The 24,150-nt window shown below is 41.7% G+C and overlaps 2 protein-coding genes and 1 long non-coding RNA gene across 24 annotated transcripts in view; 1 reads left to right on the forward strand and 2 right to left on the reverse strand.

Annotated features, from left to right (window-relative positions):
* The window catches only part of USP34 (ubiquitin specific peptidase 34), a 134,587-nt gene extending 121,718 nt beyond the window's left edge, over window positions 1-12,869 (reverse strand). For all 15 annotated transcript variants that reach the window (XM_054194306.1, XM_054194309.1, XM_054194297.1 and 12 more), the window contains exon 1: window positions 12,725-12,869. In XM_054194306.1, the coding sequence (XP_054050281.1) occupies window positions 12,725-12,767 (43 nt within the window). In that variant the 5' untranslated portion in view covers window positions 12,768-12,869. The remainder of the gene's footprint in view (window positions 1-12,724) is intronic.
* On the forward strand, window positions 12,429-19,302 carry LOC128906665 (uncharacterized). Of its 4 annotated transcripts, none has more exons than XR_008465284.1 (5): window positions 12,429-12,549; window positions 15,004-15,075; window positions 15,330-15,498; window positions 17,049-17,153; window positions 18,268-19,302. It is a non-coding gene; the product is annotated as an uncharacterized LOC128906665 (long non-coding RNA). The 4 variants fall into 4 exon arrangements; XR_008465285.1 differs by lacking the exon at window positions 12,429-12,549 and adding an exon at window positions 13,133-13,306; XR_008465283.1 differs by lacking the exon at window positions 12,429-12,549 and having other exon boundaries at window positions 13,313-15,075; window positions 15,330-15,414.
* Window positions 19,303-19,752: 450 nt separating this feature from the next.
* XPO1 (exportin 1) overlaps window positions 19,753-24,150 on the reverse strand; it is a 40,425-nt gene continuing 36,027 nt past the window's right edge. For all 5 annotated transcript variants that reach the window (XM_054194312.1, XM_054194311.1, XM_054194310.1 and 2 more), the window contains 3 exons: window positions 23,892-24,051; window positions 23,716-23,812; window positions 19,753-22,984 (listed from right to left, as the gene is read on the reverse strand). In XM_054194312.1, coding sequence (XP_054050287.1) covers window positions 22,838-22,984; window positions 23,716-23,812; window positions 23,892-24,051 — 404 coding nt within the window. In that variant the 3' untranslated portion in view covers window positions 19,753-22,837. The remainder of the gene's footprint in view (window positions 22,985-23,715; window positions 23,813-23,891; window positions 24,052-24,150) is intronic.

A 24,150-nucleotide genomic window follows, 5' to 3' on the forward strand; every position in this document is an offset into this window, starting at 1 on the left:
TTTTCTATTTATAAATACTCCAACTTGGTAAATTTATTTCTTTCCTGCAAGCTTTCGATTACAAAGAAAGTATACAGAGATTACAAAGCCAATATTACAGAGACATAATAGCTTAAAGACAGGAATTAGTAACCCTTTTAAAGTCTCATTTCCTTAGAAAAACAAACTGTGATCACATTACTGGCCTCTGTCAGACACTTAAACTTTTGAACATAAAAGCAATTTCAACAAATATGGCAAAGGTTTGCAAGTATAAGCAATACTGTGTTCTGATGAAAAAAATAAAAATAGTAGTAGTCTTATTTCAGAGTCCTATTTTAATGCAGTATTGTAAATTGTCTCTGACTCCAAGATAAGACATAACAATTCTGGGAAGACTGCATTTTCATCTTTAATATAAAATTGTTATAGCGCCTCTTTTAATTAAAAAAAACCAACCCGGATTTATTTATGTAGTATTCCCATACAATCAAGTCTGCTTGACATCACCAAAACATAGACTAGATGCAGAGAGTCAGGCTGCTCATCATAATATCTTGACAATGGCCACTACAAGTTTCTTAAAGAATCAATTCAGGATTGGACAAGCATTGCATGAAACCAGAACTTCCTAGCATGTCACTAATTACCCCAAGGTAACTTTCAAAGCTAGGGCTGACACTGTCAATGCCAAAACTACTGCTGGGATAAAGGATTGCTTACCTTCAGTTTAAAATAGAGTACTTGCTTGCATTCCTTCCTTTTGATAACTTAGAAAATAATGTCACTACTTGAATGACTCTGGTTTTTAACTATTTTTCTTTAAACACTCCACCTCTGGACTTTTCTAAAATACCACTTTGAGGTGAAAACACAGAACTCCAAGTTTATCAAACTATTTTATAAGTAAAACAAAGATTTAATTGCACGAGGTTCCAGAACAAGGAACCAAAAGCTAAAGAGGTTTCCTATTACTCTTAATTAAAAGCAGCAAGGAATGCAAAAGTTAAAATACGTACTCCAGGAAGCATTCTATTTTCAAGACAGAACCTTGCGAATTGGTTCAGCTGTACTACTTGGCAGACTATGAATTGGTTACAGAAAACAACAACAGCTTTTCCCCTACACCCAGAAAGAAAAGGCCAGAGCCCACGACTGAGCCACCACAGCCAGTAAGAACCAACAGACTACCAGCAGATTTATAACAAAAGCACCTAATGACTGTGCTCCAGGTTTTAGGGACAAAATCTGTGAGAGGCAAATATGATTAATTTACTTCTTACAAAGTATGTTTGAGCCTGCTTAAACAAAGAGATAAGATGGATAAATGGGCAATGGGTCATTACACTAAATGGAGCTTCAGGCAATTCATTGAAAGCCCAAGAAGAGCTTCCTGAGCATTTGAACTCCAAGGCATTATTTGTTTTCATCAACACAGATGCAAGCAACCCTCATTCAAAAAGGAGACTAAAATACTGAAAAAGGATAGGCAAGCAGCAAAGTTGCATTCTCTTCCAACTTTCAAACATATGCTCAAATTTTGCACTCACTTTTGCTAGATAATCTGTATTTAATAATCCACTGAAATACACGGTGTTCTCAGTAATTTATTAGTTAAAGCATAATTTTTAAATTTTTTTTGAAAGCTAGTAGACTGAAATAAGTAAGGGATGGATGAAGGCAATGTCTGTGGTCTACACAAGTATCCCCAAGACTGCAGTTAAGTTTCATGACAAGCATCCCCCCCAGTAAGAAAACGTATTCACAGATGTCATTTTGATATAAATGAGTATTTTGCAAGTCACTTATCAGCAAGTGCACACAGGTCAATATATCCGTAACTATGGCCAGACACAACGTACGAAGCCAACTCACTTTGGCACTGTTGTTATGACTTAGTGAGCTTCCAAGATAGTGATGAAAATTGATCACAAATCTGATCAACTTGACCAGACTCTATCTACTTAAAATACTACATCAGCAGAGAAAGCATCGAGACTTACGACTTTAGACACTTTGTGGTAAAAATTTAATTTCAAAGATTAAGGAAAAAAAAAAGTAGAAAAAAAGAAAAAAACCCACAAACACAACCAATTTCAACCATAAGTAAACTAGTTAATAGTGTATTCCTAACCGTGTAAGAAGTCAGAGACTGGCCCATGCAGTGCAGAATTTACTGCACTGACCATCCTTAAACCAAGCCAAAGAGCTTACTTTTATCCAGCTTTTGAGCTCGCGCTCCCCACTGCTATCTTATACTAGTTCCAAGAAGGAAAAATAAAGTTGTTCACACTCTTGTATCAACTGACGACTACTAGCCTAGAACACAATTCCACCATACACCTCTCCTGTCCAAAAAACCAGGCACCTGAAAAGGGTGGCATCAGCTGTACTATGTAAGCCTTTCACAGAGACCATTTCCCAAATTCCCGAGTAGATTTTGATGTTCTGGCCCTTTTACAACTTTTCTGCAGTTGTCCTCCCTTGCAAACATGCCATTGCCTATTTCGAGCACTGTTCATAGCTTCTACAAGCAGAAAGAGTGTAGAAGTGAAAGCACTGTCGGTTTTGTTGATGCCCAGAATGAAACCTGATCACTAGATTTGCAAAAGACGACTCTGAAAAACACTAGTTTTTCAGTTCACACACCCCCACATACACTTAAAAAAAAATATTTCACTAGTGGTGAAAACAAAGGGGGTTGTATTGTAACTTAAGTAGAATTTAATAGTTATCTGTAACAAATCAATAAACAGGCAACTGACCACTTCCTGAAAATGAAATTAAGCTCTCATTAAAAATTATCAAATCCCCCCAAAATGAGTTGGGAAGCACAATAGAGAGATAAAGACAATGAGTGTTGCACAACACAAGATAAAGCAGACACACTAATACCATGTAATTTGTACAGTTCTTGTACCCCATGATTTCTTAGAGAAGGAACACAAAAGAGGCTAACAGACTACCTTCTCAGGAAAAACCCACTTGCAGCTTGAAAAGCTGGACTCTTTTAAGTGTAGAGAAATACTTCACATTTTGAGGGCACTAGTTTTACACAAAGAAATTAAAAGCGATGCACTTCTATAGCTAGAAGAATAAATAAAAAAAACCAAACACACCCCAAACTTTTTCAAGGCTTGCAGAAAGCTCCAGTGCTGCAGTTGCTCTTCACAAACCTACCAAAAGCAGCTACAAGAAATCATCCTTGTCTGCTCATTAGCACAGCAGGTATGGAAGTAGCACATTCTCAAGTTATTAAGGAATCTATGCAGTACTTAAGAACAGTGTATGTAGTAAGCCTTTTGGCTAACATACTTAAGACCACAGTGCTCTGCTTCACTTTAGTTTTCACCATAAACTTTTCCCTGTTCCTGTATACAATTACACAGATTAAAAACTCTCAAGTGGAATTCAATTAATAAAATAGCGCAAAGAATTTGAGGCTTCTTCAATCTAGTGCGAAGAGAGGCAAAAAAAGCACTGCCAATCGCTTCCTAGACAGGAACTCATGATCTGCATGGATGCCGATCTAGAAATCATGCCTCAATTGTCATGTGTTGTTGAAGTCTTATTTACAGACCTTCTACAAATTAGCTAAATAAAGGTCAACACTCAAAGGCGCTTTTTCCACAAGGACTTTTTCTGACAAGTTTCAACTTCTTCAACCACTTGTTCCCACACTAAATCTCCCAGAGGAGTTCTATACATACTCATACAACTACATATAGGTAAACAGAGCAAGTATTACCTCTTCTAATATTACCTCAAAATAGCTATAATGCATTTGCACCAAATTTCCTCAAGAAGTTCACCTTTCACCATACACACCAGATCTGGAAAATCCCAAAAGTAACACTTTGTAAAACTACAAATAAGCTGGGTATTGTAACCAAGTGTTAAGAAAACCACAGAGATACTCATAGTTCCGTGTCCATGTTTAGCATTCAGACTGCAAAACAATTCCCACACAATGAAAGGAAGAAAGTAAAAAGAATGGCTTCTCACCTATTCACAGATTAGATTCTGGAAACTGCCAATTTGCTACACAAAAAAGTTACCACAATATATGCTTAAACAACAGAAATTAAATGGCCACAACTATGTTTAATTGCAGTACGCTATTATTAGTATAAGCAGCATTCAGTAATCATCACAATCACTTGCTCCTGAGGATGGTAAGATTATTTTTCAGATTGTCCCAGCATCCTGACAACTATAAACGCATAGCTTAGCCTGCAAAAATCCTTACTTATTAGCTAGCCAAGCTGGTAAAACTAACAGATGAGCTACATTTAAAAAAGGAATGAAAAAAAGAGTACATCATAAAAACCATTCTGTACAGAGAATCTTTCCCTAAGAAACTCTCTTCTATAAAGTGAGAGACTTAAGGACTTGTTGGAAGCACCAAGACACAGATGAAAGCACTGCCATATTCCACATGCAACTTCTGACCGTGATATTTCTCATCTTTTCTGAATCAGACCTGAACAGTCAACAAGAGAATACTTCCATCTATTATGGAAGCTTGTTAAAGGAAACAGTAGTATGAAGACACAGAATTATAAATAAAGCAACACTGAAGAATTAAGCAGGGTGGAGGATAGAGAGAAGAACAGAAAGAGCATTCGAGTAAGCAGAACGGAAACTGAGAAATGGAAAAAAAATCACCAGCACAGAAAAATAACAACTTAGAAAGATAACAGAAGAGTTGCAACAAAAATGAGGTGCAGGATAGAGTATGAATATGATCGAGTATTTAGATGAAACTAAATACTCAAAGAATAAAATACAAGAAATAATAAGAACCAAGTAGTAAACACTGCTCTCCCCTTCCAATCTCTAAAATGCCAAATTGCAGACTGCTCATCACTTGTCCACACAACACGATTCCAGGAAGCAAGATCTGCTTTTCTGACCCAATGTTACTTGAACACAGGAAGACAGAGGCAAACTGCAGCGGCACAGAGAAATCAAAGTCGCAAGGAATTAAAAGCCACAAAGTGAATAGTCAGTATTAACAATGAATAAATGTATTTCCCTGTTTAACGTGGAAGAAAAATAAGCAAAAAAGAATTCTACAAATTAAAAGAAAGAGTGAGCCTCATAATTCCCTGAAGCCATGCAAGTGCCCCCATGGATGACAAAACAGTTGGTCCCTCCAAAAGCCAATGGATCACCCCCGAGTCAGGCAGACGGACGCGGGGCCAACGTCTGCTCTCCAAGGTACTGCCCCCTCCTCCACAGCTCCCAAGCACCCTCTCACCAGTAACGTCCCAACCACAAGAGCATCTAAGGGCACTTAGAACAGCTAGTCTCTCACAAGAGCCAACACTGACAACATCCAGGATAGCCTAAAACACATTATCTTGGACACATCTCAGGAACTGCTTGGGGCTTCCGTAACTTGAAAACTATCCTGAGAGAGGAAAAGCCATACAGGACCAAAAGGTATGAAAAAAAGGAAATTAACAGGAAGTTTTCCTACACTGGGAATTAGATGACTTCAAGTTCTACACTAGTCAAGTATCTTTAAAAACAAAACAAAACAAACAAAACCCCAAAAAATCAAGGCAAGGGTTGTTTTTCTTTCTTTCTCGAATTTCATTGAAGTTATTCACATAACTAAGCAGGAATATAACTGCAGATTCTGTGCAGACCCCTTACTAGGAAGGCTGAGAGCATCTACAGCATAAAATTTGAGAATCTCTACTAAAAAGGAATTAGTTTTCTTAATATTACATGTGGTAACTAGTGTGAGGATGTTAGCTTTCATGCTTTCTTAAGCTTTAAGGATATTGTAACAAGTACTTATCCAACATAACATTTCCCTACCTACAAAGAGAAAGATCTCAGTAAATACATGTCAACTGTCCATAACTCACAGCAAAACTCAGCAGAATGGGATTTACATAACTAATCTTCAGCATCAGTGATCAAGCGGTTTGAGAAATGAGAAAGAACCAGTCTTCAGCAGCCTGAACAGGAAAAGTTTCAGGACAAAATCATTTTTGATCACATCAAACAACATGAACCAAAATCACTGCACAGAACAAAAGCTGAAATATCTTTCTAAAAATAGAAGACTTTTAGCTATTAAAGTCACGGAGTTTTCCCTTCAACTGCTTTACAAACAGCAAGTTAAAACTACTTTATCTTAGTGTCACCTTCCCTTTTGCTTTAGAAAGTTCACCCTTAGAAAGCATAGAAGTTCCTCCTTCCAGTTTTTTTTTTCTCTGGTTACTCTGATTCATTTGGAGTAACACTTCACCACAGTCCACGATAACTGCAATTTGGCAATACTGCTATGAAGGAAAAGTTATTTTCACTTTCCTCTAAGTCTGGCTGCTCATCTCCTTGAAAGGGGTCAAAAACAAAAGTAAACATGAAACAATCACTGAATTTGAATTTTATAAGCAATTGAGCTTCTTTTCTTCAACAGGAGACAGTAAGATTTAGGGTAATGTAATTAATAAAGTTGGGCAGTTACCCCAATAATTCCTCCATAGAGTCTAAGCAGAGGTTCTGAACAAGGAAATAACATGTAAGTGGAAAGAAAACAGGAATCTTTAAAAAAAAGGCCAAAAAAAAAGTGCGCCATGCAGAAACGACTGTTTTACAGTTTTGCACAAGAGGAATCGTCAAACAATCAAATGAAACACCAGATCTGCACTAAACACTAGGGGTAGTCAAATAATCAATACTGAAACTTACAGGCAACCACTGCACAAGTGACAGCAGTTCTTGTGGACCAAGTGATGGTAAGTATGCAATATTCGTAACAATCTTCTTATAACATATATTCAGTATCTAAAGTAATACACGAATATTCACAGCATAAAATATTCGTCCTCTCCAGATCCCAAAGAGCAAACTGAACGCTGCAACGCTCTGGAATACTTCAATTCAATACTTCAAAGTACTGGGTCCAGTCCTGTTCAATATATTCATCAATGACCTGGATGAGGGGATAGAGTGCACCCTCAGCAAGTTTGCTGATGACACCAAGCTGGGTGGGGTGGCTGACACACCGGAAGGCTGTGCCACCATACAGAGAGACCTGGACAGGTTGGAGATCTGGGCAGAGAGAAACCTTATGAAGTTCAACAAGGGCAAGTGTAGGGTGCTGCACCTGGGGAGGAACAACCCCATGCACCAGTACAGGTTGGGTGCTGACCTGCTGGAGAGCAGCTCTGTGGAAAGAGACCTGGGAGTCCTGGTGGACAACAGGATGACCATGAGTCAGCAATGTGCCCTTGTGGCCAAGAAAGCCAATGGCATCCTGGGGTGCATCAAGAAGAGTGTGGCCAGCAGGTCAAGGGAGGTCATCCTCCCCCTCTACTCTGCCTTGGTGAGGCCGCACCTGGAGTACTGTGTCCAGTTCTGGGCTCCCCGGTTCAAGAGGGACAGGGAACTGCTGGAAAGGGTGCAGCAGAGAGCTACAAAGATGATTAGGGGACTGGAACACCTCTCTTATGAGGAAAGGCTGAGGGATTTGGGTCTCTTCAGTCTGGAAAAAAGACGTCTGAGGGGGGACCTTATCAACACTTATAAATACTTAAAGGGTGGGTGTCAGGAGGATGGGGCCAGGCTCTTTTCAGTGGTGCCCAGGGACAGGACAAGAGGCAATGGGCACAAACTTGAACATAGGAAGTTCCACCTAAACATGAGGAGGAACTTCTTTACCCTGAGGGTGGCAGAGCACTGGAACAGGCTGCCCAGAGAGGTGGTGGAGTCTCCAACTCTGGAGACATTCAAAACCCACCTGGACGTGTTCCTGTGTAACCTGCTCTAGGTGACCCTGCTCTGGCAGGGGGGTTGGACTAGATGATCTCCAGAGGTCCCTTCCAACCCTATGATTCTATGATTCTATGATTCTAATTTCTTATCTACCTCAAGGTGAACATTGCCTCACTCAACCTCTAAGTCCACTCTTTGTACTTCCTAGATGCCAGAATTATGTGACAAGAAGTCAAGTCAAGCATCTTCAGCATCCAAACTCTGGGCTATCCTGAAGCTATACGAATAGTAAATAGTACACCGAGTTTTTTGTTTTGGGTTTTCTTTTTTATGTTTTACTAAAGGTTTAAGAGCAAATGTAATGAGAAGAACGGCCTGCAAGCTTGTGTAGTAGAATAATACCTGGAAGCCTCTACTCATCAATGTGAACTCATTTTATGAGGTTTCAGAGCTGCTAGGAAAAAAAATAAAATGGACTAAAGAGGTAATGATCGAAGCAAGTGAAGCAGAATGCTGGGAAGGAAACAAACTTAGTTCCCAGAAACCAAGAACTGGGAATAACCTAGGCCTACCAAAGTTACCTAAACCCACAACCGCTGCTGTATAATAAAACCTATTTATCCATGCTGTAATTTTTTTTTCTTACTTTTATAAAAACCAAACCAAACAAAAAGAACAAAACAGATCTCAACCAAAACCATCTACAGAGTTCTAAGTCAACATACAGCAACACCAGTTGCAGTCCCAAAGGGAAGCCTCTTAGGCAACCAAGACCAGTCAGCCTCTCTGGGACGTGCCACAGCCAGGACTACAAGCACAACTGACTCACAACCAGTCTGAGAACTAGATTTCCACTCTAAGCTAAGAAGAGGCGCTCCCAGGCACGCAAAGACAACCTTACACTCAACAAACGCTTATCACGGAGCATCATGTACTCTCTACTTCGAGGTGAAACCTGTGTAAGCGTCCAGTGATAACATGGTTCTATACGTAGTTCAAACTGTTACTGTGGCTTCAGGTGTGACACAGCGACCTGCAAGACTATGGGTGTAAAAGACTTGAGGTGGAAAAATCCATGTTTAATGTTACATTTCTGTATTTTCTGGCTTACTTTAGGGTTAAGACTATCTGGATATCTGCACAGTGCCTAGCAAAACAGAACTATCCTGATCAGGGCCTCTGGACCACAGCATAATGTAAATATTACCAAAGAACAAATGTAACTTAATATAATCCCTCCTAGACTGACAAGAGCTGGCATCCAAAGAAACCAAGGAATGCACAGTGTGTCAATATCAGGGTTCATTTTGGGATACAGAATACTGTAAACTAACATTAAAGCACATAACGTCCTCCACACGTTTTTCCTGTAGAAAGTGGGTACATTTAAGTGAACCCCTATAATTAATGCCATAAGAATCTGTTCTTAAGTCTTCTATAAATAAGTGCCCTTATCTTTAAAAGTAAACAATTGTGTCTTCCTTTTTTTTTCTTTCTATTTAAGGCTACTAAAAATGTTTATGTTCTGGAAGATCATTTCAGAAATCAGACGAGACTGTATAAAGACTTTACTCCTATTAAACCCCTGCCTGGGAAAACATAAGTGATGCTAACATACCTAGAACACTCAGCGAGAAATTGTAGACCGTTTACTCTGAGCGAACAACAAATCGTCTTGCCATGCAAAAACTGCTTTAAAGCCTGGACATTTCATAGAGGAACAAGTGTTTCACTGAGTTCCTGGGTCAAATAACAACTTGAAACTACTACTGCTTCTCAGGAAGTAAGTTCAAGATCAGGGAATTTACTGGGTTTCATACTTCATATCAAATGCTGAAAAGAAAGATGCTGCAAGAGGGGGAAAAAAAAAAAAACCCAAACAAACAACCAAACCCAACATTGCTGCTTCTGTCCATAAAACTTTGCCTGCTTCTCACACTTAAGCATAGCAATGAAGCTTTGTGTTAAACATATATACGCTTACATATGGATCTAATGACCAAAAAATAATTTCAAACTACAGGTTTCCAGTTCCATAAGACCTCAGATGGCCCTCAGGAGTTCCACAGAAGCAAGCCCATTGACTATCTGTTACAAAACCAAGCCTAAGGACCTGGCACCTTGTAGTAAAATGAGCTCTAGCAAGACATAACCCTGGGCCTACACAAGATTGCTGCCAGACAAAAGCTCCATCTCTGCGTGTTGTTATGGGGTGTGGATTAATATTGTAGCAGTTTACAGTGGGACTAATATGCTGATAATAAAAATATGCCTGGCTGTTTGCAGAATTGTTCAATTCCACCCTTCTGTCATCCATAAACTGGTAACTTCTTCTGAAGAAAACCGGAGCTTCCCACGTGTTCTTTTCAAAACAGTACATTAAAGAGTTGTTAGTCAATTCACTTTTTAAGTGACCTGTCATACAACTGATACCAAATAATTATTTTGTAAACATCAGGGTAAACGAAGACAAAGGGTGGTATGTGTTCTGTGTAAAAATATTTAGTTTAGCAAGAAATTTCTAAAACAAACTAGATTATGTTTCCTGGACCTCTTTCAAAACACTGTTTCAGTAGTTTCAGTGAAGAGGCGATCCCAAATGCTCAGCGGGCAGAAAAGGAAACTGCTGGCAGTCTCTGGCTCACACATTTTGGGCATGACCTCATTCTTTACTACCACTTTTCATTTTTGCTGCAGTGTTTTAAAAACCAAGGCTTGACATTATCTTTGCATGCTACCTTTAATTATTACTTAAGAAATGCAAAAAACACAACTTGAAGTTATAAAAGAAAGCATACCTCCCTCATAACTCATTCTCATACAGTGAGAAGGTAGGTGGCACACACAATGCACCATCATATATGCCTTCGTATCCAAACACACACACAAAATAGTCATGCTTATTTGAAGCGTGCCAAACCTAACGTTATCTGACCAGCTTTTTTGTAAGTTAACTATATAGCAATAGTAGTGCATAATTTCCCAAATAAATTTAACTTAAAGCACCAAATTTCCTTTTCATAAATGGCAGGTTTATATCTTACGTTATACAGAACCATTAAATTATCCATACCCTAGTTACATATTTTTAAAAAATTGTTAAAGTGATTTAAGACATTGCTTTATCTATAAGGGAATATCTAGCTGCCCAATTACCTTAAAATGGTTCTAAAAATAAATTCATACTGGTATTGCAGAGATTTCTTGAAATATCAAATTTAATGTTACAACTCTTTTTTGTTTGATCATACCAATCGATCAATTTTAAACAATGATTATTTATCAATCTATCAAAACTAAGCGAAGTTATCTCTTCCAACAAGCAGTTGTCATCAGTACACCATTAATAGTTTAGTCTTATTTTGAACCTACTGTTTAAATAAGCATTCAATCTATAGTACCAGCATATTCTCCACCGCTCCAGTTGAGAAAGATAAGATATACATGCTAAATTAAGTAAACATCACACAGATTGTTCAAAACAAGATATTGGAATTGCAAGCTTAGCCAAACTTGGCAAACAATTTTAACAACCCAACAGTTCTCCGATGTTAACCTTTTAATCTGATTTATTCCAGCCTCTAGGCTCTCCTGAAAGTTAGTTTTACACATACGTATTTACTTTTCAAATAAAAAGCTGGCCATCACCTGAATATCATATTTCCCCAGCAAGAAAGAGGCCAACATTCAACTATCATAGTATCTACTAATAAATCTTAGGAAAGAACACACACCACATGCAACTGGGCCTCACAAGAGTTAAGGAAAAGAAAACTCTATCCAAATCCTGCTCCAGGAAGCATTCTGTGCCTCAGTTTATTGGAACACAATTTGCCCCTAAGCAGACCGCAGCGTACAACCAGGAAAAATGCTTAAGATTGGAGATAGCTAAACTTCCCGCTAATCACGAACTTCAACTGGTAAGTTCGTTAAATTCCTCGGCATCTCTGGAAATCATGGTTTTTAGCCTTTGTTCATGAAGCAGTGCACAGAGAGGAGTCCCGGGGAAGCGGGGAAGGTACCTTGCCTGGCAGGGAGGGCCGGGAGCAGGTTCTCAGGGATACCCGAGGCCTACTGCGTAGGGGTAAAGGGGATTTCGTGCCCCGAATGGAAACGGATCCCAGCGGTGCCGGGGGAAGAATACCTGCCGTATTAACCCTCCCGGCTCTTTAGGGAACACCTGTAAAGAGGAAACTTCGGAAGGATGCAAGAGACCACCCCTGAAGTGAAGCAGCCGGCAGCTCCTTCCCCCCCCCCTCTCCTTCAACGCCAGCCCGGCCCTCGCAAAGCCGAGCCGGGCTCCCTGAGGCGCCGGTTCCCTCACAGCCCGGCAGTCGCTTCGGAAAAAAATAAGTACCCGAAAAACCACCTCCCCCCCCCGCCCCACCACACCGCGAGGGGGAGGGGGGAGGCAGGATCACTCAGAGCCGCCTTGTCTGCCGCTTGAGAGGGACCCAGCCCAGGCCCGGCCTCCAGCTGCTCAGCAGCCACCGGAGCGGCTTCCAGGCACCTCCTCAGCCCAGCCGGGAGCCAGCTAGGCCCCGCTGCGGCTTTCCCGGGGATGCGGGGCGAGGAGCGGGTTCCTCACGCCGACGGCAGGGTCACGTCCCCGCCCGGCCCCACACGCAGACACCCGGGGGGCAGGCGGGAACGGGGGAGAGCGGGAAAAGGAGGGGGGGGCGGCTCTGCGGAAGGCCCGGCGAGGACAGCCCCTCGGCGCACCCTCCCCAGGCCGCAAGTCGCCCGGCACGGAGAGGAGGGGAAGGGGAGGGGGGGGAGGAAAGAAGCCGCAGAGTAGGGCAAGCTCTCCCTCTATGGCCACCCCGCAGAGAGGTAACCCCGCGCCCAGGAGGCCCGAGCGGGGAAAGGCAAGGGGTTGGGTGGGGGGGGTAAGGAAGGAGATGGAGCGGGGTTATAACCCAGCCCGTGTAGAGGAGGGTACGTGGGGTCCCGGCCCGGGGCAAGGAGTGTTGGGGGGAGGGTAGCGGGGGAGGGCGGCCGCACTTACTCTCATTTAACACCTCCAGCAGCTCGGCGCAGCTCTCACACATTGTTCATTAACAGCAGCAGCCGCCGCCGCCGCCTCCTCCCGACCATTGATTGATCCACTCGGTGCTGCTGATTGATGATTGATGGGGGCCGGGGCGGGGGTCAGCCGGGGGGGAGGGGAAGGAGGGGGCGGGAAGGAATAGGAAGAGAAGGGGGGGGGGAGGGGGAGAGGCAGGGGCCGGTCTGGGATCCGGGGGAGCGGGGGATGGGGCGGCTGATCAATGCAAATGAGCCTGTGGCGGCGGCGGTAGCGGCGGGGAGGAGAAGCCGAGTCACTCACTGGCTCCCAGTGACTCCACGCGCCGCCATTTTGCTGAGGGGGAAGGAGGAGGAGGAGGAGGGGACGGGAGCGAGGGGGGACAGGGCGCTCGGGCTCAGCTCGGCAGTTTCCGACCAGGCGGGAGGCGAAGGTGGCCGAGTCCCTCCTCCCTTTCCCTTCGCCCCGCCTTCCCACCCCGGGCCGAGCGGCGGGCTGCCGAGCGGGGAGGAGGAGGAGGAGGAGGAAGGGGGCGGGCCGCGCCGGCAGCCGGGGCCCGGTGAGGTAAAATGGCGGCGGCGGTTGCGGCTGGGCGCGCGCCCGGGGTAGGGCGGGAAGCGTGTTTCCCTGCCCTCTTCCCGCCTCCCGGGAGGGGGGGGAATCTCCTCCAATAACGCTCCGCTGCCCGGTTACTCCCTTATCATTTTTTTTTTTAATTATTTTTATTTTTTTAAATGTATACGTTGGCCGAGCTGGAAACGGCCTGCCGGAGCGCGGCGGGCTGGCGAGGAGATGGGGTTGGCGAGGAGAGGGGGAGCAGCGGCGGCCCTCTGGGACCTCCGGCCTGAAGGGAGCGCTTGCTGCCGGCGGGCTGTGCAGGAAGGGAGCTTCCTCTTTTTCTAGGCGGGCCCTTTTCGGGCCTGTGGGTAATTCCTGACGGAAGAGCCTCCGTCAGCCATCTCCTTCCCGCCCAGCCGCGGCTGAGGGGAGCCGAAGGGACGGGCAGGAGCGGGGCCCCGCCGGCCTCCCGAAAACGGGCGGCTGAAGTGCTGCGGTAGCGTTGTATGCAGATAATTACGTTATTTTTACCTCATACGTGGACGAATATTTGACCCTGCTTCCCCCCCTCCCCCGCTTTGGACGCTGATCTACTTTGCATATTAAATGTCTAATGGCAAGTACAACGTCTATAAACAGTTGGAAACGCTGGAAAATGAGGAGAAAGTCCGTCTCCTGAAATAATCCAGATTTCTTAACAACCGAAAAGACTTCATTTAAAATTACATAATTTATGCTGATTTACAACTGCAGTTAACTCTTGGTCGCATTTTGAACAAGTTTTCAGACCCCCGGAAGACACGTTTTCAAGCAAACAGCAATTTTACATACAAGGAAAACTGCGTGGTGTGGGTTTTTTGGGGTTTTTTTTGCCATCTATTAGCCTTGCACACTCACATGCTCACCGGTGCGGGCACACGGAATTGGAATAGGCATCTGGTGAGGGATCCCGGCTGCTTTTTCTCCCCGAAGTAGGGACTTCCCTGGTACCAGGCAGCGTTTTTTATTTCTGTAGTACCACCCAGTGGCGAGGCAGTGCGTTACTCGGAATGCCTCTAGTTTACTGACTTGTACATAGGATTAAGGAAACAAACCTATTAATAGCCGCAATGCAGATGCAATATAGCTTAGTAGAGGGTAAAATAAATCAAAATTGCCAAATTAGGAAAAAAAAAAATGGAGGGCTGTTCTGAGTTCCTCAGTGACTGACTTAAATGGAAAAAATATATGTAACTCTGATGTCATTGTGGAAATGCAGTTCTGTCTTTTTTTTTTTTTTTTATTTATTTCCATAAGCGTGTTTACACAGGCTGATAACACCACTGGTAGTTGTATACGTAGCCTCCCACTCAAGTGCACAGAACATTCTCCTAACAGTCCTCGAGGCATCAGTTTGTTAAGCTAAGCCAAAAGAACTCCGCTACTCTTTAAAAATAAGAGACAAGTTATTGTAATCAAAAGATCTAGCCTCAGACACAACTACTGTGGAAGTCAGGAATATACTAGAATGATCTTTCACCCAGACTTCTTGTCACTACTTGTTTTTTAAATACTTTCCAAGTTGGGGTTATTCTTAAACATTCCCTGCTGAAATTTCCATTGACTGAATTAAATTAATAGAGAAAATTAACTTCTTTGAGAGTCTACATGAGACGCGGATTCCTTTTTGTCTGTTACTAATTCACATCACGTGTTAATGCAAGTGTCTTTCAAAGAGGATTTCTGAGAATAACGAAGGACACCAATCAATACAAGAGACAGGAGGAGGACTGTGTGTAAGTAAACTAAAAAATTCCCTGAAACTTATTACTGATCTTTCTTGTTATATGTAACTTAAAGATGTTTTAATTCCTGACAGTCATAGTGAGAACAATATAAACAATGTATTTTCTATTGATAGAAATCTAACCACCATTAACTAGTTATTTAACTAGTTTAATAACTAAATCACCACACTGGTTTAGTTATTAAAATGACACAGATGTACTGGACCCTGTCAGACCTTTTTTGGCTGTGTGATCTCTTCCAGATAGCCTGAAGACTTGCATAAGGGAAGACTAAAAGAGCATTCCGGACTATCACCGCGATCACATTTTGCTCGTGCCTGAACTAAGGTACCAGCCACCTTTCTTTTCTACGGCACTGCTTTCAAAACTTTGGGATCCCTCAAAGGTGGACCAGGGGCTTTTACGTTGTGTGTACGTATAAAGTTATTTTTCACTTGATGTGCTTTCTTTCCTTCTCTGTGTCAGATTATTTCACTTGTCTATCTTTTGTATGTCATTTTTCTTCCACAGCTTTCATGAATTGTCTTTGCAATATCTTACATGGTGTTTTCTGAATCGTATCAGTCGTCATGTGCTGGAATACCCTTTACTTCTTACCCTTATCAAAACTGAATTTGTGGAAGTTGGAAGCCAAGAGCTGTACAAAGAGAAACTTAGAAACTAAACTTCATCACACCAGAATAATATAAAACCTGTATCTCCAAGAAGTCATGCTTACTCACGTCCTTAACCTTTAACATTATATCGCACAGGTATTCCCACTAGCGTGTAATCAGGCTGTACAATATGAGTGAGTTGTCTGCATCTGGCCAAAGACCACATTTTTTGACAGAGAGTGTAGTTCTACAATCTGCATAATCGGATTTGAATTTTCCCTTTTCTTTCCCCTCTTCCTTCCTTATACAGGCTTTGCAGTAAATTTCGTAACAGAACCAAAATCAACTGCCAAACCAACTTAAAAGATCGTTTTTCTGACCAATCAGCTCTTTGATCTGACTGCAGCACCACATAACCACCCGAGTCAGCACAAGGAAGGGGCCGTTTGTGGCGTGGCATCACATGCCAAGCTCAATGAATACAACAGAAGAGTATGGGTGACCTTGAGTCACTCCTGCTTTTGTGCAGGCTGGAATATCGCCAGCTAAATTCTTTTTATTGCACACAATAATAATAATTTTTTTTTTTATTTTAAATGAAATGTTAGCTTCCAAACAAAAGGCAATGGGAGCTGTAACTGGCCTGGTTATAGTGGTCATCAGCCTCCCGCTCTTCTACATGTTGTTTTTTCTCTTGACCTTTATTCTCTCCTCATGTGCCGTCCTTGCAAGGTCATTTGATCCCCGGGAGACCCTCGTTCCTTCCCTTGACTGTGATGCTCCTAATCTGGAAATATTTGCTCTGGTAAACTGCCAGCACGGTTCTTCTAGAGGAATAGCTTAGATAAACACAAGACCCGAGCAAAACTGAAATTCTTAATCCAAATTTAGGACTGGATTAAGAGTTTGGTAACATATATACATATACTTTTCCAAAGTTAATGATGTCCTACTATGTCCTAACACTGAAAAAATACTGTAATCCTGTTTTTCTTTACATTTAAGATGGAATTCACCAAAAGAAAAACAAACAACCAGAACAAAACCAGAACCAACAGCCCTGAGGTGGATTAGGGGCCGAGGTAGTAAAACCAATCACTGCCCCTCTTCCTTCCTTGGGACACCTCAGGCCCTCCTAGCCTGCCTCGTACTTTCTATTATTAAGTCTTCATTCTCTTTATGAACATACATAGTTGGTTGTTCAACCTCAGAATAGTAATTGTGGAACGTGAAAGACTTAACTGAAACGTTTTTTAAAAAGTTTTTTTTAAAACACCAGTCACATCAACTACTTTAACCAGAGCTTTGTCTTGTGGGGGATGAATGAATTATCTTCCCTTTGAACTTTCTGTTGCTCTGCTGTAGGTTCCCATTCCTGTAGCAGCGATAGGCGAACGGATTGCACGTTTGACTACCAGTGATTCCAGCAGAGTCTAAGAGGAGACGGGAGCTGTGACAGCTGGAAAGCAAGTGAGTAATTTCTGCTGTACAGAGGATAGTGTCACAAAGATGAGTTCCAGCCCGTCCAGTTAGATCTGTTCTGGAATGATGCTGGGAATGGTTGGAATCCATTTCATAGGAAATCTTTCATTTAACTAAAGGAAGTAAGTCTCTGCTAACAATGAAACTTGGCCGAAGTGCAACAGCATCACTTTAAATTTACACACTTTAAGTTTCAGCACTTGACTTTCACTGCTCTGTTAGCATTTTAAACTTTTTAACAAGGTTCATGTCTAACTAGACTTTGATATCACAGCACCCTGTGAAGACAAATTAGTTTGTCTTACCCCAACTATTAGAGAATACACTCAAAATAATTTATAGCCCTATTAGGTCAAAAACCTGTCACGTAAGACTAGATAATGCTCACTGCACTGCCAAGCTACATTAAACAGCTTGCTCCAGAATCAGCTGTCTAACTGGCTGCTCAGCATTTTAGTAGGAAAATAGCCTGCATTCTAATAAACATTATTATCAGCTATTGGGTGTGGCAAGAATCAGGCTGTACAGCCAGGTAAACAGGGTAAGCTCCGCTTTGGAGTGGTTTCAGACTGCACCTTGGAGCCTGTCTCCGCAGCCGCAGTCTTGGTTAAGAAAGATGGGCACACGCTTTTTTAGCAGGGCCCGTTGCAATAGGGCAGAGGGTAATGGCTTTAAACTAAAAGAGGGAAGATTTAGACTAGATATAAGGAAGCTGTTTTTTACAAGGAAGGTGGTGAAACACTGGAACATTTGTCCAGAGAGGTGGGAGACATTCAAGGTCAGGTTGGGCGGGGCTCTGAGCAGCCTGATGGAGTCGAAGGTGTCACTGCTGATGGCAGGGGGTCGGACCAGATGGCCTCCAAAGGTCCCTTCCAACCCAAACTATTCGATGATTCTATGGTTTGTAATTCAGTTGTTTTCTTTGAGTACTTCTGTACCCATAGGGGTCTGGTGGAGATTTGCTGTCCTAACTTGAGATTCAGTGCTACTAGTCTACGCTGCTATTTCCAGATGAGGCAGCCTGAGGATTATACCCACGTTCTCAGCCTCCTTCGGGGATATCCCTCACAGCGTGTGTCAATCTTCATTTTGATTATTTCAGCCGATACAGTAGTCACACATGACCGGTCATCCCTTTGATTTGAAAGCAAGACAACGGCTACTTCAGCATCAGCACCTGAACCATCTTACCAGTCAGAGAGAGCCCAAGACAGCTGCTGCTTTTTTTTTTTTTTTTTTTTTTTTTTTTTGCTAATTTTGCTAATTGCAAAGATATGAGCCAGTTACGAAGCTTGATGCAAAAATGCTCAAGCCAGATGTAACACTAAAGAGATGCCACAAGAAAAAACTGGTGATTACTGCCTGGCTATACATGTTAAAATAACCGGCAGTGGTAGTAAGCGGGCTGCAGTCAGCCCTTCGCAGCGCACACACACTTAAACCTTGTCATGTTGTCACAGCCGAGAAAACAATTTTAACTCCTCTCTCCATCCTCCAACATAAACTGGCCGATCTTTCCTGATAGACTTTGCCGATATTACAGAATCCACAAAAGACTAACGACAGACTTCTCAAGACTTAGAAAAAACCTTGAGATTTAAAAGAGCTAAGACTTAAAAGGTGTTCAACAGTAAAAAAAACCAGGCCTTTTCACACCTTGGGGACTTGGAAGAGACTATCCAATGTATTGCTTAGAAAAAAAAAAGTGCTGTTTAACTTGCAAGGGGTAAATAAAAGGGAAAATGTGTCTAGAGTTCATCTTTGACTTCTGTCATTCATCCATACTCCTAACGTCCAGAACCTTGCTCCTCAACCCCATCTTTCCTTAGCGCTCTCTTTTCTTGCACCCACTCACAGCACAAAGCAGCGCTCACAGGTAGCGGAAACACGTGTACAAAGACCTATAGCGGCACGCGGGGCAGGTACATGTGAATGAAATCTGGGATTTCATGTACTTGGAGTAATTAAGGTGCATTGTATGTGCAATCTTACCTGAAAAATGAATCCCTCAGCTGGAATGGCTAAGCCTTTTCCCAAGGAACGCTGCTGGCCATGATCAGCCTTGGACAATGAAGCAAGGATCTCCTAAGTCTACCCAAAAATAAGTTCACTGTCAAGAAATCAAGTGCAGAGGTGCATTCATGAAGGGAGAGGTATGTTCTTTTACTCATTTTTGGCACCAAAAGTTATTTAAAAAAAACCCAAAACCCTATCTCCAACATTTCGATTTTTGCTTCATAACATTTGGAGACAAACCTACTAAGTGGGGAGAATGGGAAAAAGTCGGCTTATCTTCCAGCAAATGCATCCGGTGCTCCAGAAGTCTTGGACCCGTAACAATCCTTTCTCCAATGACAAACGGAGTACGGGACAGACTGGCCCCCGGTCACAATACAGCACTAATGCAGGTTCCTCATTTCAGCCACAGCTTCTCTACAGTTTTACACATTATTTTCAGCATCTTTTCCTAATCTTTTTTTTCTTCTCCATTAAGAAACCCACAGCTGAAGTCTTATTGCCTTTCCAGTGCTAAGAACTAGTAAAGCCACTCTTAAAAGCTTCCTTGAGAGATGAGCATTTCTAAAGCTTTTTTTTTGCATAAATATTAGCTTTATTGGAAAATAGTTCACTTAACCAATCAGATTAACACACACCAAATTATTCTAGTTAAAAACAAAACAAACTAACCTAAAATGCTTTGGAAAATAATCTGCTTCAGTTACAGTAGCAAACACATCATGGTAGCCTGAAACAAGTCCTCGGGGGTGTCTTCGTCAGCTAACAGGCAACCGATTCATGTAAACACAGAAAACACCCGGTAATGTTTCTATTTCTGAATGCACCTGCAGTACATAGAACTGGGTTTTCTTTGAAAAAGTCTGTATAGAAATATGCACAAAACATTGGTTTACATATAGTTCCAAGTTACGTAGATGTTTAGATGATGGTTCATGCTTTTTATCCATATATTTCAATTTACAGAGTGTGCATTAGAACTAGAACTTTCCTAAGACGTACATTGTAATGATTTTGTCCGCATCCAGGATAACTGCCCTAGAGATCTGCACACACGCAAGTCAAATCTTTAACGGTATCCAGAACTCTGCATAAGCTGCGTTTTTATAGCATCTGCAGAGATCAGCGAAAGGCACCAATTCTTAAGATAACAAGTCAAGACCACAGTTAAGTTTTTTAGATCTAAAAGGGAAGCAAAAACTAAGATTAAAATTTTGTTACTAGATAATCCAAAAGGTATCAAAATAATGAAACAACTCTTCTCTTGAATCAACTTTAAAAATACATTTCATATTTGCTGAGAGGTTAGGTCAGATTTAATTCTTCGGTAAGAACCAGACCGCAAGCCTCAGACAAACTTGAATCCTAAATACGGAAAAGAATTAACACGCATAGAAGCATATGTGCATTTTTTTGTTCAAAACTACTTTCAATGCCACTGCATGTCAGAACCAATTCCGTATTTAGTTCTGTGACTCATGGGATAGGATCATTCAGACGTCGCACTATTGGTGGTATTTATTTCCATTTTAATAAGGTTTTCTTCTCTGCACAGCTTTTGATAATCTGTAGCTCTGTAACGCTGCGACTCGGCCTGGTCACAAGCCACTTAACGTCCATTCTGGACACGTCCTTCAACAGTACTTCACATATTTTAAACTGCCTATTAAAGATGATGCTGCCTTCACAGAGCGGAACAGAAAGCTATACATCAATGGGACAGGAAGACATGGAAAAGCTTAAATCGTGAGCTTTAAGGAGAGAACGAAATCAGTTCTGCAACTGTTGACATCACAAACATTTTTGGTAGGCTGTATTCCAAGTCCTAGCCATAAAGAGTCTGAGGAACCTTCTCTCCAAAGATTAGCAACGGCCAGCTCCCAACACTGGTGTTGCCAAATGGCCTCCAGGCAGCAGCAGCTGTGCTTTTTTTAGGGCCAGCTCAGTAAAACAAACGGAGAGATGTTCATGAACAGAAAAGGGCCAATACAAAAAACCGGAAAGCGTTCTGGCCACAGCTAAATTCTACGGGAACACTGCTAACTCATGCACTTCTACGTCAAACTGAATACACAGCACAAAGTCCACGACAGTACGCAAACTTACATAAAACACCTCCACAGACCTCGTCTGACAGCTCGGCGTGAATGGCTATACTTTGCATCGTAGTAACAAGGTTAAAACCCAAATAAATGGAAAAACCTGGGGAGGGCTTAACATCAACTCTTAGAAAACAGAGACAAGACATTACAAAAACGGGGAAGCCAAGACTGTACATCCAATCTTTAGTGTTCATACTGCTTTTTGTATCCATACTTCATAAGTCTGTGAAAATCATTTCATTACAAAACTTTAGGTAGAAAAATAACTGTAGATCTGGTCTACAGGTGTTAACATGTACTAGTAGCAATTGTTTAGTCAAGATACAGTGCAATACCTCTTTGAAATCCACTGCAAAGAGTCCACCCAGAGAGCGAGAGCACCTCGCTCCTGGCATTTTAGAGTAACCTAGTACGGAATACTTTCTTTATTCCTGGAGGTGAGTCAGAGCAGCTACTGCACTTCCAAACGGAACCCGACTTAGTGCGTGTTAACTTCCAAGCACAGCCAACGTCCTCGAGATGAGGCAAGCCAGAAGCAACGCTTATCTAGACCTCAAGGAACTTCTACGCCTTCAGGGTACAAATCTTAAATATGATCACAGCGTTCTCATCCAATAAAAGAATAAGCCGAAGAAAGAAAAATAAATGTAAACCAAGTTTATTTTGCTTTTAAGTAGTGTTCTTTAAGCACTACAGCATGGTAAACAATGTAAATTAGTATAAGTCATCTCAAAAGCCAGAGTTTTTTTTTTTTATTTTATGAGTTGTTAAAAAGATGCAGCCTATTCTAACAGGATAAATATTTTAACCATTTCACTTCGAGTTAATGAAGGCTCACAAATGAGCAACACTCCTCATTGAGGAAAACAAAAAGCTGTTGTCGACAAAGCGACAGCACACACACAAAAACAAAAGAACTGTGTAAAAATAACTAACTGTACTGTGTTCCCATACTCTTTAGAAGTCGCTTTACAATGGGATGATATGCACATGATCTTGCTGCAAACTTGCCATACAACTTGCAAATACACGTAGCCTAGCCTTACCACTCGGTCCAAAAAGCTGCTAACTGATCAAAACAAACGCAGCGCTATAATCCTCTGCTGAACAATTAATTCAATCTGCTTTACTCATTACCTTTTCTCCTAGACTGCGGGACAGACTAGAAAGAAAATGATCCCGAATTTAAAAATCGATACTCTTACAGGAAATTGTATTATTTTGCAATATAGTCTTTTACAAGTTATGTTTTGCCTATTTTCCCCTTAGCCACAAAATGGGCATGAAGTAATTACTTTGAAAATGCCTTAATTTTCAACTTCATGCAAATCTAAATAAAGATGACCAAACAAAAGCTTAAACAATGGAAGGATATTTCACAGAAAATTTCTTATACAAAAAACACATAAGAAAAAGGGCCACTAGGTGACGTTTTAATTTACAAATTGGCATCATTTTGGTCAACAAATAATCCAAGTGCTGTTTTCTTCTATCACAACAAAGTAGCTGTACAGAAAGAAAACTGCAAAACTTGTTTTATTATTTTTTTTTTTTTTAATCGCACATCTCCTCAGGAATTTCATGTGGATTAAGGATGCCAGGTACAGACATCTGAAGTTTATGCTTCTCCTCTTGAGCCTGCCGAAGGGCTGTTTCTCTTTCCTCCAAGAATAAATCTGATGTGTCTTCACCTGCAAATTCCTGTATAATTCACATCAAATCATTAGTTTCTCGTCAAATGCTTTAGGCAGAGTAATAAGAGTTTTCAAAATCCAGAATGATACAGAAAAACATCCTCCTTTCACGTTCCCTGCCAGGCTATTTGTTTATTTTGCTTTCTGCTCCCAAGGTCAGAATTAATATAAAGGAATGTAAAATATTTTAAGATTTTTCACTACGTGTTACGGAACAGGATGCTGTAGTAACCCGGCGTTTGGAGCCTATCACCACTAAAGCAGCGTCATTACAGTTGTGAGATACCTAACAATTGCACTCTGAAAACTAATTAACAGACTCTTCCCTACACTCGGCCTGAATTGCAGCATCTTTAGAAAATCAGAAGCATGGCATTACTCTGGCAAGTTTCAAACAAGTCCCCATCCCAAGCAGAACTGAATCAAAATCTGGTTGAAAATCAGCTTGCTTTATTTCCCATTAGTTTTGCAGCCAACTTAGACATACGAACTGTACGCACAGCGTGAAGCACAAGTGATGACGTTTAAGCCCAGTTTATCAAATCATACTGAAATGGATTCCATGATACACCAGAGTCATGCAAGCCATTTGAGAGTTCCCGCTACATTTTAAACAGCTGCAAAATAACTTGTCTCTCCTAAATGAACCCTGCGTGAATGCTGTCCAAGTCCTTTCCAACGATAGCACCTTAATGAATAATTATTTTTGATTTCTTGAAAAAAGCACACCAAACATACCTTGATTTGGACCAGGAAATCCCTTAGGTGTTCCTTGAAGGCAGGAATATCCTGGTTTAAACTGAAGAGTCCCGTTACAAACAGCTTAACCTGGGCACTAACAGCAAACACAACCGTTAGCATCGCAAGACAGAAGAACCCGCTTCAAAAGCATTAAAGAATCACGGCACACTTACTCTTGCAGGTGAGGAAACGCAGATTTGAGAAGATTAGCAACATACTCCTGAATAAACATCTGGTTGTTCACTGGATTGCCCGGGTTCAAGGGAGTACTTATTTTTCCCTCTTCTACTAAGTTGAACATGTATGCGAGGATCGATGCGTGCATTGTCAAACCTGAGCAGAGCAGAGTTAGACGTATGCAGTTATTATTCAGAACAGCATGCGCCTAACAGTATTTTGATGTTCAAAAGAATTGTCATCATCAAGGGGCTC

This window comes from Rissa tridactyla, chromosome 3 (genome assembly GCF_028500815.1).
Source record: "Rissa tridactyla isolate bRisTri1 chromosome 3, bRisTri1.patW.cur.20221130, whole genome shotgun sequence".
Taxonomy (NCBI): Eukaryota; Metazoa; Chordata; class Aves; order Charadriiformes; family Laridae; genus Rissa; species Rissa tridactyla.